We start from the raw sequence: 17,245 nt of genomic DNA, 5'->3' as shown, positions 1-17,245 counted from the left end.
GGGAAGTTTGTGACAGACAACCTTGGCAAACCAGAGAACAGGGTAAACTTCTCCCTAAGCACGCCTCTGCAATGGTTGAGAGCTTCACCACCCTGGAAGGCATCAGCTCTGGAGATGGATATTGGTGGTCACAAACATAAAAAGTTTCTAAAAACTATGAACAAGGATCTTCTAACATGAAAAGGTATAATGCTTTCCATGACTTTTTACCATTTCAGGCAGTGTTGGGATGGATAAAGACAAATGGGTGGCTGCCTGGGGCCAGTGAACCTGGCCTGATGACATTGACATTGGGTGGGATTGAACAGAGAGAAGCCTCAGCCAGCAACACACACGCTTGGTGCTTCAAAAGGGTATTTTCTTCAAGGTAGGGAAAAGATTAGCAAATTTAATCAAGATGACATATTTACACATAAAGGAATGAATGGTATTTTTAAAAAGTTTATTGGATGACAAAAAAACCTAAGACCAGGTTAGTCCTCCTTGTTCAGCAAAAAAGTGGAATCAGTCAAGGAATACAGAAAAAGGTGGAAAGAGCTTGTTATCGGCATAAAAAGATTATAAGGAAAGCTAAAGTTATCTGAGGAAAAACAATCCATGGCTGTTAAACTTAGCACAATGAAGACCTTTGTTTTATATACAAACAACAAATGCAATCCATAGCAAACATATGTCGATTTTCAGATGGAGAGAGTGAAACTGTAAATAATGCAGAAGAAAGTATGAAATTGTTCAATATATGTTTCTGTACTCTATTTGGAAAAAAATGGCAAAGTGTTTGATGAAGCACATTCTTTTTGCTGCTCATCAATATCTTCTCAGGGATAAATATTTCCAAATCAGCAGGCTTGCCAAGTTTGTATTCAAAAGTCATAAACCAGATAACTGGCTACGGATGTTCATTTTAAATAACACTTAAAATAGCAGAGAAGTTACAGAAGATGGGAAAAATCCTAATCCAAAATTTCAGACAAGACTATTTGCACAGCTAGCCTGACATAAATCTCAACAAAAGTAATGGAAAAATGGATATATAGGTCCATAAATTCCTACCCGAGGTACTGTGGTCATGAAGAATAAGTTCTCATTTTTTTTTGCTGGAACTTTTTACATGTCTGTCTTCCTCTGTTGCTCTTCTTCCCAGGCAATCTACTCTCCTTTAGGAAAACACCCAGTTCATCCAAATTTTCATTGCAAGTCTTCTGCTGTAGAATAATCATTCTCAGTGCTTACCACTCTGTCCAGCTGGCTGATGTATTTTTGGGGGTACCTGTTGCTTACTCAGCTATTCCTGAAGTTGTATGCATGCACCAAGGAAGATATAGGTAAATAAAACTGGAAGTTTGGAAGAGACTGCCCAGTGAGGACATGTCATCACACAACAAATAGGAAAGAACCAATGAGATGAGCACCTGCCAGGAAGTGATGTAAGAACATTTGTTCTTGCCCTGGGCTGCGGGATGAAGCTGATGCATGCTACAAAATCCCTTTCAGACCCACAATGCTGTGATATTGGAGCCTATTAATGAAGAATTAAAGTACAAAAATGTAATTAATTCAAGCCAATGCAACTTACTGGAAAATAAGTCCTAAACAAATAAACTCAGTTTCACTCTTTGATGAATTAGCATGTTTAGCTGGTAAGGATTTATATGCAAATAGAGTATACTCAATTTTTTGTCAGGCATTTGATTTATTTCTCCAGAACATCCTGAGCAGCAGGACTAATTATGTCAACTTTGCTAAATGTTTTTAGACAGTTCTTTGTCTCCCTTTTCTCTCCAGCAACTACTTTTTGCTCTTCCCAGGTTTCCCATGAAAATTCTGGAAGAAAGACCCTCTATAGTGTCATTACACTGAAGCCACTTACCTGCTACTGTTGGCTGGCAATGACTGGTACTTTGCTGGCTGTTTGTTACCAGGCACCATGTCTAGCACCTCAGTTATTCCCCCTTGTCTTTAAAGAGAGACATTAAAAAGTCTTCATTTTACTAGGAAGATACATTCCTCATTTCTTCTTCTGCGCTGTAAACTATTATCACAAAACTTGGTGAAACTTAATTACACCTAAATCTTCAAATTAGGTAGAAATTGATCAATGTTTCATAAATTCACAAGGGGACAAACGGCACAACTTTAGAATTCTTGTTTACTCATGAAAACAGGTTAAAAGTCAATATTATTCAATATTTCTAAGAACTTGCAGACTAAGTAATCTGCAAATGTAGTTATCATGGAGAAACTACTATTGAATAGAGATGTTACTGCTGGAGTGTCCTACGGCTATTTGACAACACAGGAAGTAATTATAAATTCACTAGTGGTAAAGCTTCTGTAAATGTGGAGATGGGCAGGATGGTTATCAACAATAAAGACAACTGCCTTTTTTTTTACTGTTAATCTTTTTTTTTTTTTTAAATAAAAGCTACCTGCAACATTTCATAACACTACTTTAGAACCAAGATGAAGAGCAGCAGCTCTAGAAGGGGTATTGCTGGACAAACTCCTCCTAAACTGACTCTCTATAGTATGGTGACAAAAGGGTCAAATGTGACCGTTGGCTAATGAAACAGGAGAAAATCAGGTAGTGAAGATTTGAAGTCTGTGTATCCCATCAGTAAGATGCAGATGGGTCTGTTTCCAAGAAAGATGTTGAAAGACTGGAGATGCCACAGAAAATGTATAAAAGCATTTGAAACCTGGAGAAATTAACTTGCAGGGAGACTTAAAGTACTCAATCTATTCCATTTATCAAAAGAAAATTGAGTGTTGACTTGATTCTAGCATCTAATTCACATGGAGAAAAAGCAAATGTACTAAACAGTTCTTTACCTTAGTAGAAAAAGGCACAGCAAGAACTAATGGCTGGAACTTGAAACCAAAGTAAACCAGAAATGAGCCACTCCTCTTAATAGTTCGACAAATTACAAAGGGAAGGCAGCAATGGATTCCACATCTCTTGAATCCTTCCAGCCAAGGCTAGACGCCTTAATGGAAGACATATTTTAAGCAAATGCAACTTTTAAATTTCAGCATAACAGCATCTGGTCAAAAGTTAAAGACCTATACATGAAAGTGGAGAATAAGTGATCTAAATGTCCTTCCTGGCCTAAACTATATACATCTTTGAAAAAATGATCATAAGTTTTAAACTGAAAGTGCACCTTTTGAAAAATTCTACCAAATCCAAATCCAAATCCAAATCCAAATCCAAATTTGGTTTCTAATAGAAAATGCAAGCTGAAATGTAAATGATCTTGTGGCTGTTATGTCAATGCGAATAAAAATTTTGCTATTGAATTTTGGATTACATCTCTTGGGGAATACCTTCTTACAGCTGCTGAGCTCTAGCAGAAATATAGTTTTTACAATTACACTGATGTACCAGATCCCATCTCTACAGATGTTCTGGCTTCATAGAGCTATTGAGGATGAAACACAGAAAATACTTTTTAAAATTACTAACATTAATGTGGATGTAACTTGGAATACAAAGACTAACATTCAAGCTCAATCCCACAAAACACTTAATGAAAACTATCGAGACACATGTAAAGAACTTCACTATTGCTGGACTGGAGCCTGTAGGTATTTCAGAGGAGATTAAATGAGAGAGGACTACGGCCTTCTCTTCCACCTTATGGAAGACACATTTCAACCATGCTTTAACCCACCAGTTAAGCAGTAAGGAGCAAGGTGTACTATCTGATGTAATGTTGCCTATGTGCACTGAGAGGCTGTGAAGGCATTGGGTGTGAAAAGGTGGTGATGAGCCACCATGTAAGGAAAGCTTTTGCTGTCATCACAAAAAGCAAGAGGAGGTGGATAAACACCTATTTCTGCTAGGGCATATTCTGACATGCCCTGGAGAAAAAAGTAAATTTGAGTCCCACCCTCACAGAATCATAGACTCATAGGATCATGGAATCATTTAGGTTGGAAAAGACCTTTAAGATCATCGAGTCCAACTGTTAACCCAGCACTGCCAAGTCCACCACTAAACCATGTCACTAAGCGCCACGTCTACACGTCTTTTAAATACCTCCAGGGATGGTGACTCCACCACTTCCCTGGGCAGCCTGCTCCAGTGCTTGACAACCCTTCCAGTGAAGAAATTTTTCCTAATTTCCAATCTAAACCTCCCCTGGCGCAACCTGAGGCTGTTTCCTCTCATCCTATCGCTTGTTACTTGGGAGAAGGGACCAACCCCCACCTCGCTACACCCTCCTTTCAGGCAGTTGTAGAGAGCGATCAGGTCTCCCCTCAGCCTCCTTTTCTCCAGACTAAACAACCCCAGTTCCCTCAGCTGCTCCTCATAAGACTTATGCTCCAGACCCTTCACCAGCTTCGTTGCCCTTCTTGCTTCTTCTTGTTTTTCCCCTTCAACAGACAAAACTAGTGCAGATTGAACTAATACTAGATTAGCTTTTTAGCAATAACTTAATCATATTAACATAGTCTCTTTAAAGTGTCAGTCTTAACTGTCACTTGGAAATCTGCAGTAAAGTTGCATCTGCCTATTCAAAACATGGAAGGTGTTCATTACTTGTTGTACTGTCATTGTGCCTGTAAGAGCTGTAAGGAGCCAGGGCATAAGTATTTTAACAACACGACCATGCAGAAGACTGGTTAAGCATCACCTATTCTGGCACCCGCATGGGCTGAGAAGAAGCACAGGCACCAAACAAAAAGTCCCTGAACTCAAGAGTTTGCAATTGCATATTAGAGTAAGACTTCAGCCAACATGTAGACAGATATGGATATAAAACGCACTAATGAGATAGCATTAAGTAGTATCAGAAGCAATGGTCATGGCAGTCTAACCGTTGTCAAACACTTTGTAGGAAATATCTGGCTGTAATAATTTTCATTATTCATTATTACCACAATCAAAGACAGCCTCAGGGACCCTGAGGCAAGCATACATCACTCTAACTAGTTCACTGTACTCTAAGAAAATGCAATGATAAATAGGTATGTTTGAGTACAAGAATAATTCTTGATGAAATAGTTTCTCTAACGTCAGTACTGCCTCAAATACATGTAACTATTTTGTAGAATGGTACACGAATATGAGCATTTGTCCTAAAAAATAACAGTACTGGTGGTATATTGAACACCTAGGTGGTCATATAGAAGTTATAAAAATGCATCATAAAATTGAAACTCTTGTAAAACCAAACTCTCTGACTGCAGCAACATCTGGGAATTCAAGTCAACACTTTCAAATTCATATTTTCATATTTACTTTTGAGGCTCTGGAGTTCTGGAACAGAATCTGCAATGTCGTTCAACAGGTCTTTATAGATTTTGTCCTTTCCAAAGCACTGTAAAACTAAGCTACTCAAAACACAACATAGGAGCTCACATCCAGCTAGGTACTGTACATGAAACGAAAAGCTGCCTGCCACACCTGAGTCTGAGCAGGAGACTAAAGGCAGAGTGCCTTTGAAGAATCAGGAGTAGGGAAAAAGCTACTTACTTCAGCGCTAAGAAGACATTAGTTAAAGTTGGACTTAGTGCAGCAACTGGCAGAGCTGTGGCTAAGACAGGATGATGCTTCAAAGTTTCTGTAATAATTTCCAGTCCCCGACAGACAACGTACAGCAGCAGAAATGGAAGTGCAGGACCAACATTTGCAGCATGTGAAGGTGCTGACACAGGGCTACAAAGCAACCTTCACACTGCAGATTCCTGCATTCATCCATTTGTGCTATTAATGCTGCAAATACCTTAAAACAGATTAATATGCAGCTAAACACAGGAGTCTGCCACCTTGACAAAATGCTGCGGTGTTTAATCCTTTCTCCTAAGTGCAAAGCTTTTATTGACAGAACTGCATGCACATGAAGACATAAAATGCAAAGAGGTTTACAGTAAACACTGATTACTGTAATCTTAATCTCCATGAATGACTAGTGAATGCAGAAATAACATTTTTAGCAAAATGGGTAAATTGCTTAATCTGCCTTATTGTAAAAAGTGCATGGTTTTGCACTTATTTCTTATATTGCTGGAGTTATTGGACACCTACCCCCAGTCACAAAATACTAATGTCAGAAACCAGCCCAGAATGGTCTTCACCAAATCGATTAAAGAGTGAAAAATGAGAAGCATTGGTAAACTGGGCTAAAAGCCACTAAGAGGATGAACCAGGTATTGTCTCAGTGCTTCATACAGTTTATGGTTGTTTCTGCCTTGATTGTTATGAGCAAGAAACATAAATGTGTAAGAGTGGAAGTGTAGTGTGATGCAAATAAAACAGAAAAAAAAGCAGGAAGAAATAATTTGGTCCTTCCGTATGCCTGTCACAACCCTTGCTCATGCAATTACCTCTGCGCACAGACCCTGCAGTGCTGCAGAGCCCGTTTAACCTCACTGGAGATCCTCCTGTTTGAACCCCAGGATCTGCTCAGCACAGGGTGCATCGGCAGCTAGGTGAGGCTTTTCTACAGAAATACACAACTGAACTCTTAAAACAGTGGGCAGAAGTCACCTGTTAGGCAAAGCCAAAAAACCCTACCACCTCCGTAATCTAATGGCTAATTCGTGGTTTCCCTGTTATCAACAGAAGCTTCGCAACAAGGGCTTTACCTGATGAGTCAGTGCAAGCGTGTGCAGGGGCCAGGCTGCACGCCGGCTCTTCCAGGGAAAGGCTCGCTGTGCAAGTGATGTGCTCACTTTCTTGGATCAGTGCTTTTAAGCAGATCTAACAGTCCAGAATAACTTTACTTAAATTTACTGTAGCCCCATGGAAGGATTATTGATGCTATTCTATTACTTAGCACAAAGCAGCAGTCTCGAGGGGACTGTTTAGTACCATATTCTTGTCTTGATATTAAATCAAGCTATGCCAAGGACTCAAAACCAGCAGGTAACAAGCTTTTCCCTGTTTTTCAGCGAGCTCTGCAGAATCTCATCTTTCATTTGTTTTGAACTGCAAGTCTCTTATGTGCATACAGAAAAATCTCTAAAAAAAACCCCCAAGCCTTAAAGTACATAGTGTGTGTTTAACACATGCAGGAACGCTTTTGGCTGTGTTTTTACCGAGAGGCTGTATGGATGACAACCCTGGTCCTTGTTGGGACCAGCTTCGTCAGAAACAACCACCAGCTCCCCTTCCCTTCTCCCAGTTAAAAGGATTTGAACAGGCAAAGTAGGAAAACAATGACTTTCTGAACCTCTGTGCAATGTGAAGGACTTCCTTTTGGTGCTGACACACGCAAAGCTTACACTTTTACCTGAGTTTGGACAACTACCACTAACCCCAAACACCTGCAGTAGCCTGTTAGAAATAACATTAATGATCTTTTCTGAATTCAAAGAAAGAAAAAAAAAAAAAGTTATGCTTGGCTCGCCTGAATGAAATGAAATGTTTTATACACCACACAAAGTCAAGCTTGACGTTTGGCACTAGGAAATACTATCTGAGGACTCACTCAGGATACTCTTCAGAGCACCAGCAGCATGGGTCATACCTGTCCCCCCAAATTAAGAGTTTTAATTCCGCCAGCCTGAGATCACTTTATTCAGCTACATGAATTAATTCTTGCACTTTTTTCCTTATTACAGACACATATATTTGAGTCTAGCCTCTTCCATAAACAGAGCTTTTCTTGATTACTGTCAACATTTTATTCCATTGTGTCATCTTGTTTGTCTTTTCATGTTATAATTTCCTTATTTTACAATGTTTTAACTACATTGGCTGCAACTGTTAAAATAATAACTAGTGATTTTGGGGGTCAACTAGAAAGGCTTTAAAAGGATTTGATTAGGCAATTCATTTTAGTAATGTTAGAATAACTTCCTTTTTATTTGATTATGTAAATGAGTGTTGGTGCATATTCACTTTGGCAAAATACTGCTAAGTTTAATCCTCTCTCCTAAATAAAAAGCTTTCACTGACAGAAACACATGAGCCAAGGAATGTATCTTAACCAAACACTAAGGTGCTCCCCATGAGGTACCCCAAAATAATTCGTATTCAGGAAAACAAAGACCATGTTTAGTTGGCAAAATTTTCCACAATGCCTTCCCTGGGGTAATGTCCAGGCCACTATCCTGAAATCAAAGTAATTTAACTGCTGAGCAGCAATCAAGATGGACACAGATCCATGGATCTGCTTTCTCCCATCCTCACTTTCAGCTTTTCCCACCCAGCAGCTGCTCCAGTAGGATGGCTTCCCAAGGGCTTGTGAAATCCCTGCTCCAGAACTAGAAGAAATGTTGTAAGGTCTCAAGACATTAAGTGAACTACAACTACAGTTAGCAGTAACATGATACAACCTGTCTTTAAAAGGTCTATCCCATTGTCTGCATCAAATTACAAGTGGACCTCCAATCTTCTAGCCAGTAAGACTCCCACCCCTACTCCATTTTATGTGATGATCTTTAATGTACAGACTGCTTTTAAATTCTTCACCTTTCTCCACCCTACAATTGCCTACGTCTTAGATAGGAGATGGATCCATCTCCTCTGAGACAGAAGAGAGGTCTTCTGGTTTCACTACATTACGAAGGTGGATTGGGACTGAGGCAGAAGATGACCTCAGGTCTGACAGAGGTCCTTAATGAGGGCTGAAAGCAAAAAGGGTAGGAGATATAGGTTTTTTTTAACATAGACTGAAGGCAGGAGACTGACAGAGGGCTTCTCCAGGCCAGTGAGGTGACAGTGCCACAGCTGAGGACCTTACCTGTGCAATGCTCCAAAGCTGGAAACCAGAGAGGGCTGTGAGCCAGAGAAGGAGCAGAGGGGGGGACAACCGTGCCTGGTAAAAGATAAATGACAGAGGGAGAGCAGTGGACTCTTCTCTGATAAGGAAGAATGCCTTGTTCTTGTTGGGAAAATATGGAAGGGTAACAAGGCGGGTAGTGTTGAAGAGATAGCCTCAACAGGAGTTCCAGGTCTGATGGAAGGTGTCTGAGCTGGGAGGTATGTCTCTCCACACTGCATGGGAGCCTTTTTAGGATCACATATGCCACACCAGACAACTATATTAGATGGAAAATTTTAGAGCACAATCCCTTTGGTGTGATGATGACCTGTCGCAGGAAGACATTAGATCAGAAGACACAAATCCTTGAGACATGGAGGAAAGACCATGAAGGTGGGACCCTCACAGTACCCCACCTCTTGCCACAAGGACAGAGAATGGATTTATTACGGCTTGCTTTTTCTGTATCACTGTTGTTCTCATGCTCACAATGTTTAATTATTAAAGTGCATTCACTCCTTTTTGTAACTAAGGCATGAATGAATTACGGCAAACATTTTAATTACTTAATAATGCTCTAATCAAAAGCTTTAACAACTCTATCTGGAACTACAAGTTGTTTTTCCAGTTTGATGGCCATTTATTTCTCTCTAGTGATTTTTAAGGGAAATGCAACCAAGAGACTGTGACATAATCTGCTCACAAACAAACTGGGGTTGCCTGTAAATCCCAATATGCTGAATGGCTGAATATTAGACCCTTTTTGGAAAAGCTGGCTCATGAGATGTGACCAAGAGGCACTTATTCCTGAACTTCCTTCTCAGTGCAAACACAGATAAAAGATGGGGTTCCAAGCAGAAAAGTGAATCTTCCTTCTGCAAAAGGTTTATTTTAAAAAAATCTCCTCTCATTGCTCTGATTGCTCTCACTGTCATTCATTGAAATACCAAGGGCAATGCTGCCAGTATTTGAGTGTGGGCTATTTCAGTACTGCAATTCTCAGGAAACGAATGAAATAAAATCTCTCACATTAAATACTAATGCTCCTCCATCTAGTAGCATTTCATAAATTTATTACAGATTACTCTAATGCAGGCTTATGCCATTGCTTGTATAAACACACTGTAGGAATTATTCACTTGTTCCTCTGTAAATGTCTTACAATTGTCCGTATAAGACATGAATACAAGAAATATAAACAAAAACATATGAGCAAATTGATAATTCAGCACTAGTCACATAAAGCTATACTACTTTAAGCTGTCCTTATATTACACGGAACCAACCTGGAAATAGTAAGCTTCCATTTAAATAATTGTCCAAAATCTCTGACGAGAACTTCTAAAACATCAGTGATCTTAATCCAGTGGCATTGTATGTATGCATGAAATACAAAGAGCCAACTTTCACAACTTTTACTGGCTGAAATCCTACTCCATTTAAATTAATTCTGCCAGACTTCAGTGTAGCTGGGAGTTCATTAAGTGGAGTATAAACGTTATGCCCACTATGACCCATCCTCAATAGAAGTGTAAAATTAAGACTTATTCATACTCCTATTAAAGCATCAGTCCGTTTTTCAATAACGCTTAGGATTTCTTTTATAGAATACCTTTTACATTATTTACATAGGATGAATACAAAGAAGGAGAAGAGAAGCTCCGATGGAGGACTTTCAGTGCTGGCAAGTGTACTGTAAATACTGACTGGTTGCCATCCAGGCCCCTGTTTACCTGACTAAAGTGACCTCTATAACATGCACTCTTCCACAACAGCAACACAGACGTCAGAGACGGGAAGTTAATCCTGTTTTAAAGAGTTCCACTCCTGAACACTATTTTTCTTTTAAACTGCAGTGCTCTTCCCTAAAGGAGCAAAAAGTTGGTAAATGAATGTTGAATCTATGAAAATTTTAGTAATATATCATCTCCCTAAGCACTAAAGAGCAATGTCAATGCTATTGCACTGCATCTGCACAGAGCTGATGATCTGCATGGTTAGATCCCAACCCACAGCAGAAATGTGATTACAGGTCTCTGGTTGTTGTGAGCTCTCAAACAAAGTACTGCTAAATTTTCCAAGCCTTAAAAATATCCTGCAGTAAACTAAATTTCATCTGCAAGGTTAGGTCTCATTAACAACCTCACAAATCCAGACAGATATGAATCTCTAACTTGTCAAACGAACAACTGCGTCTCACAGAGCAAGGTCAAACACTGTTCCAGCTTTTAAATTAATATTGTATAGGCTGTGTCTTCCCTTGAACCTGATTTTATATTCTACAGAAATACGCTACCTATGGCTTTTAGGAAACCTGATAATCAAACATGAAAGTTCAGTAACAGCTTTATGTATTTTAGATTACTTTCCTACAGAGATTGGAGATTTTCCTGTTACATTGACAACTACAGCTACTTTCTGGAATTACTACATATTAACAAAAGTCTCTGTGTATTATTTCATGCACTCCTTATCATTTACGGTTCATTAAGGAAAAGGCATAGCTGAGTATTTCCAAAACAACAGAAATCTCACATCAACATTCTTGGATGCTGTAAATAATTTGCTACATAAACTGGACTTATGCCGATCACGATTCAGGAAAGTGTCTTATTTCACTTAGCTGTACGTTTCATTAACGTACTTCTTTAAAACCTTCTTGCCCACATAGACTTAGATATTTATTCAAGGATCTATGATAAATTTCGCAGTTTCATCATCACTATTATTTTTCTTAAGCTCTTACCTATAATGTCACCAATTACTTAAAGCCAAAGAGAAAAGAAGTCTAGAAAAATATAAACTACGAGTAGACAAGAGAACTTAAATCCCACACAAAGCAAAAAAAAACATTAACAGTGGGCTGCATAAAATAGCAGCAGCCATATGCTTTCAACCACATCTTGCCATAGAAGGGTTAAAATGCATTCAGAACCAAATGCATTTTTAAATAAACAAAGCTGCTCCTGGGCACAAACACGTATACTGCCTTGCTGCAAACAAAGCCACATACCTGCAGAGACGCGGGGGCAGTCCGGCAGCATGGACTCCACTGAAGTGTCCAGGGGCTCGGAGCTGGACACCCAGTTACAGCAGTTCTGCAAGAGTAGGCAGGCAATTTTGGGGTAAGCCAAAAACTCAGAGCAAAAATAAATACAGACTTTGTATGTAAGGACAATGATCACATCAAAATACTCAAACTAATTTACATAGCAGTCCCAACAGGGACGGGAAGGTACACTACACTAGCTTATTCACACTAACTGGCAATGAAATATTGTAGTTTCATACTAAATGAGCAAAAAAAGTAAGACCACAATTCAGGAGATTTGCAATGTGTTTAAATAGCCTGTCTTTAAGTGCTACTTTGAGTGCCAGTGGACTTAAGCAGGTGCTTGGACCAACCGGTGCCTGAATTACCCACTGCGGATTTTAAGCTTTTCCTTTCTGTAGTTGTTAAATAGGTGTTGATATAAACACTGAGCCTGCTCGCTTGCCAACATTAAGAAATCAGAATTTTTCAGGGTGTTTTGATGGAGTACATTGTGGAAAGAATGGTTGTGAAATCACAAAACAACAGATTATAACTGAATGAAAGCCATCAAGATGGCAGATTAATATTCAAATAATAGGAAATATAGCTGAGATGAATTGTACAGGAACATTTAAAAATGCAAATACTGGTCTTCAGGGAATTATGTTCAGGAAGCATTTACATTTACCTTTCATTCTTGAACCTCTGAGTAGGATGAATTTACCATGAATTTTTAAAATGTTTTGCTCCAAATGCTACCTATTCAGGAGTCTATGAATTAAAGTATTAAATAATACGCTTTTAATAAAATATATTGAAACTACATTAAATCTACTGAATTGAAGATTTAATTATAAAGCAACTACATTTTTAATAGTATTGCCAGCTGAACTACAAGATCTACATGGCTTCCCTTATTTGAAATCTGAGTTTTCCCTTTCTGAAAACCTGATTAACTTCATTAAGGGGAAAAGAAAAAAAACCCCGCACAACTTTTTGGAAAGACCCAATGAATTTTCAGACAGATTTCTAAAAAATCTTCCCATCAATCATGATTGCAAAAATGGACGATTGCTATTCTGGTAAACAAGCATGTATTGTGTATTTGTAGATGCTTGCTGCCCTAGTTGTGCACCATGGAGTCTGTCCTCACTATGGAAAGATCCTTGACTGGTAGATCAAGTGTCTTATTGTATTTCCTTAATTCATTCTGTCTGGAAGAAGATGTCAGCTGTGTTGCAGTGAGGAGAGAATTTCAAAGGCTTCAGTCCCCACCAATAAAGGGCGAGGAATGGCTTTTGAATAGATTTGTCAAGGCAACCCTACTGTTCTGGGACCAGGCAGAGCAGGAACAACATAAAGGAAGGGTTGCTGTATGAGATTAGAAAGTGAAGTTCACAAAGCATGGCAGATTTTTGTAAGAAACAGTAGATCAATGAAACTATTGAACTCGATGGAAAAAAAAAAAGAAAACAAACACACTACCCACTAATGTAACTTTTTTAGTAAAAAAATGGTTAAAATGGAAGTATTTCACAAAGGCTTTAAGGTTTAAAGTAGTAAAGCATTATACATTTTACAATTTGCATGTATAATTTTAATTAACAGCTGAATGTGAAATTGCAAATGTAAGATGGTAGAAATTATAAAAGAAGTAGAATTTTTATGAAGTATTACATTCATTTGAAATAAGTAAAATTAATATTAACTACTGATAGAACACTACATCAGAGAGCTGGAGATAATACAGAAGATTAGCACACAATTAACCAGCTTTTATATACAATGTGACACTTGCCTGTAAGAAATAAGTATTCTCGAAAGCAGTGTCAAGATATGTAAATGGCTGATTTGTTTTATCATTCATCACAGCTCCTAATAAATTCAAAAATCATGACTTCTATAGGTACTAAAAATAGGCCACCAATGATACAGGAGAGATAGCTTCAATGAAGAATTACTTTTTTAACAATTCATTCTTTCAATGACAGCAATTAGCCCTACAGACAGGCAGCGATTAGGTGTATATTTTAATTATTATTCATTTTACCAGTAGCCTTATACCTGATTAAAGTAAGAGATATCCAGGTGATATGCTAGTCTTAATACCACTCAGCCACACTTCACATATGTAAAATTCTTCTTTCTTATAGGAGATTTTCAATGCTAATGTAAGTTATGACACTCCATCCACTTTTTAGGCCATTAATCATTTAACTTATTCTTTAAGATCTACTTTCTGCAAATGAAATTAAAGGTAATGCACTTGTCTTATTCAGACTAAATGCTTAAAGAAAAATGGAGTTGTCAGATTCAAATTACAGGATTTAAAATTTCAGTTTTACTACATAACATATATTTTAAGGTTTTGATTTCCCATAAAGAAAATGGGGATTTTTCTGACAGAGCCTGTAGGGGTTACCATTCTTTATATTTTTAACATTTAAGTCAGAGCTGTCAGGCTGCATCTCAGGTGATTCTCTATTCCCATCAGTCATGGCCTATAAAACTGTAAGGTTAAGTCAGGAACAGGCAGGCTATACACAAAGTTTCACTAAATCCATGCGAAAGAAGTCAAGTCTAACAAAAAGTTCAGGATGCGACTAGTTTAAATTTGCCACATAGACCTACTGTTTTAGCGTTCAGCAACAGAAACATAGAAAACACGGACATGAGCCTGATCTGGCGAGGAAGAGACTCATAAGTGGAAGTTTAGTTGGTCTCACTTTAAAAAAAATTTGATTTTTAAAATCTCAGCAACCTCATACTTAAGTATTAAATGAAAAATAAATGCATGGCATCATCCTTCACCCAAGGGTGGAACTTGCTGCTGGCTCCCAACCAACACCAGATCATCTTGGACCAACTAGCCATTGGTAGGTGTACAGCTGCAAATACTCCAACTTTTCATCAGAAAACCTCAGAGCACTTCAGAAGTAATTACATCTCATAAAACTGCTGAGAAAGGCTTTTTTGCCAGTTGTGCAAATCATCAAACTGAGTCACGAAGAGCTTAAAGGGGGTTTTCCACCGTCACCAGATCAAGCCAGGAGTGCTGGGTGCGCCCTGGACTTTGCTCCAGATATCAGGCGGTGCGTGGGCTGCCTTGGTATATGTCTCTATATTGCTGTGCAGCAGGAAGAAACACTGGACTTGAGTCTTATTATTTTGACTGCTAACTTTGAAGTTCAGAAATGGCTTTAACCTTGGTTATTTTAGGGGCTGATATGGGCACACAATTTCCATGGTCCTGTAATGTGCTGTCTTTCACACCCTAAAGAAATAGAAGAGGTCAGCAGATAAAGACATGTTTATAGAGCCATACACAGACGTATATACCCCAACTCTTTAAAAAAAAACATCCTCACCTCTCGCATCCACTCTCGAATACTTTTCCCAACTTCTTGATGCCACACATTGTGAACAGAGTCTGTCAACGCCACAGCAGTTACCTTATTCTTTACTTCTGCCTCTCGTTGAATCATCTGTTAAAAAATACTGGCTTTAAGTTCTTTCTTCCTATTGAATAGAGTCTGCTTAGTCACAGATAATGATCTTAAATTAAAAAAGAAAGAGCAATACAGGTTCAATACTTGACTTCACTTGTTTTAAAGTTTATACAAATCCTAACAGCTCCAGAAACACAGAAAGACCTAATATTTTTGATAAAAGAAATAATACTAACTTTTAACTGACTGAACTATTCAGTCCTATTATTTTCCATGTGGCTTGACAATTCTAGGATTAAAGGTATCATAGTGAAAAAATGGAAGATTCCCTGAGGACACCTTTTACAAGCTTCTCCAAGTTCCTATTTCTGTGCTTCAGGGAAGCTGGTACCCGTGGTTCACTGTAAGCTACTCATGACTATCATCTACTAATTTTCAGTAGATTGCTGTAGTTTTTCTGATGTACAATCTTACTTTGACTTGTATGGTTTTTTTTCTTTTTCTATCCAATTTAGCTACCTTGCACTCCCACCATGGTCCCAAAATTCTTTGTGGTCTCTCTTATACATTTGCTTACCCAGCTAATGCTGGAGCCTCTCAAGATTTTTTGGATATTAAAGAGCCTCTGTTGCTGCAAATGACAGTATGACTAAATAATATTAGTTCTAAAACCAATTAAATGATTGCTGCAAATAACATGAGTGAACTGACAAAGATGCTGTGGAATTCAGTGCTGCTCTGCAAGATAAAAGGGACTGGGAAAGAATAGTTTGATATCAAATAGAGACGAAAAGGTTTTAATCTCCTGACACAAGTGACCCTAATTTGTAACACTGGATCAAAGAAAGTATAATGAATTATACTTATAAAACCAGCATTTTGCAACTAGTGTCTTTATCACTGTATATGCTGCACTAAAGTTAATGTTTTTTTTCAGCTTCTTTTTGTATAAATGGCAACACATACAACATTTCTAAAACCAGGCATCCTTTGTTCGTTCTCTAGTAACTGCTTATCAGCATACAGGCTGCACCTCCAAAACCACTGCTCTAAAGGAGACTTTTACAATGGGGATGTGAATTATATTTTGTATCAGAAACGTCAAAATAAACACCTTCATCCAGATTTTTGATAGAAAAGTAGCATTTACCCATACCTTATGCAAACTACCTCCTAGTTTCTTCAAAATATCACAAAACTAAACACTTTTGACCAAACACTCTTAGTTCCGGTTCCACATAACCGCACTACAACATTCTGAATTATCGTGTCTTGCCTTTTGTTTGGTTTACATTATGTACATTTTAAAATCACTGTAATTGAATTAATATTCTAAGGGAAAAATATTCACCACTATTGGCGAGGTAGTGTCAATGCAAAGCTCCCCATTCCAGATAAAATCAGGTATCCACCTTCCCCAGTACTCTGTCTTTGGTAATGTCAGAATTACATGACTCTGGAATTCAGCTGAGCTTAGGACATCTTGGGCAAGCGCGTATGAAGAAACTCTTAAGAGTAATCTTTCTTCATGTGAAGCCTTTCTGCACATACCATTTTTTCCATCATTTACCCTCCCGTGGGGCACATTTAATATCTAGAATTTTTGGAGGATGAGACATAACAGATATGTGTGTGGGGGACAAAATCACGCATTTAGGACAAAATATCATCTATTGCAAGAGGCTGAGCTTCATTCAGCTGTAACACAATACTCACATTTTCAGCCAAACATCCGATACTGAGCACTAAATTTCACTGTAAGTATAAAGATGGCAAAACTCCCTCCATTATGAAACCATATGCAAGAATAGTGAATCTCTCAGGACGATCTTCAGGCCATTGCAGGAACCACTGGTGATTCTGCTAAACTGGGGATGAAACCCCTGAGCTCCAGAGGAAGGTGGAGCCTCAAAACAAGGGGTTTTATTGATGCTACAATGCCACTCCCCATATCCACTGTATGGATATCTCAAGCACTGATAAATGTTTTGTCTCTCAAAGGGCTGAGTCACTCAGACCTTCGACCAGCCTGGTTCACCAGAACT

General features: G+C 38.4%; 1 protein-coding gene across 12 annotated transcripts in view; it reads right to left on the bottom strand.

Annotated features, from left to right (window-relative positions):
• FAM172A (family with sequence similarity 172 member A) overlaps window positions 1-17,245 on the bottom strand; it is a 271,889-nt gene that overhangs the window by 60,580 nt on the left and 194,064 nt on the right. For 7 of the 12 annotated variants that reach the window (XM_052776899.1, XM_052776898.1, XM_052776895.1 and 4 more), the window contains exons 9-11: window positions 15,120-15,236; window positions 11,731-11,815; window positions 8,697-8,771 (exon numbers count right to left, since the gene is read on the bottom strand). In XM_052776899.1, the coding sequence (XP_052632859.1) occupies window positions 8,697-8,771; window positions 11,731-11,815; window positions 15,120-15,236 (277 nt within the window). Of the gene's footprint in view, window positions 1-1,475; window positions 1,520-8,696; window positions 8,772-11,730; window positions 11,816-15,119; window positions 15,237-17,245 lie in introns of those variants that run through there. The other 5 variants (XR_008233477.1, XM_052776894.1, XM_052776900.1 and 2 more) reach the window with 2 other exon arrangements.

The sequence above is a fragment of the Harpia harpyja genome, chromosome Z, assembly GCF_026419915.1.
Source record: "Harpia harpyja isolate bHarHar1 chromosome Z, bHarHar1 primary haplotype, whole genome shotgun sequence".
NCBI classification, from domain to species: Eukaryota; Metazoa; Chordata; class Aves; order Accipitriformes; family Accipitridae; genus Harpia; species Harpia harpyja.
This window is presented reverse-complemented; position numbering and strand designations above follow the sequence as displayed.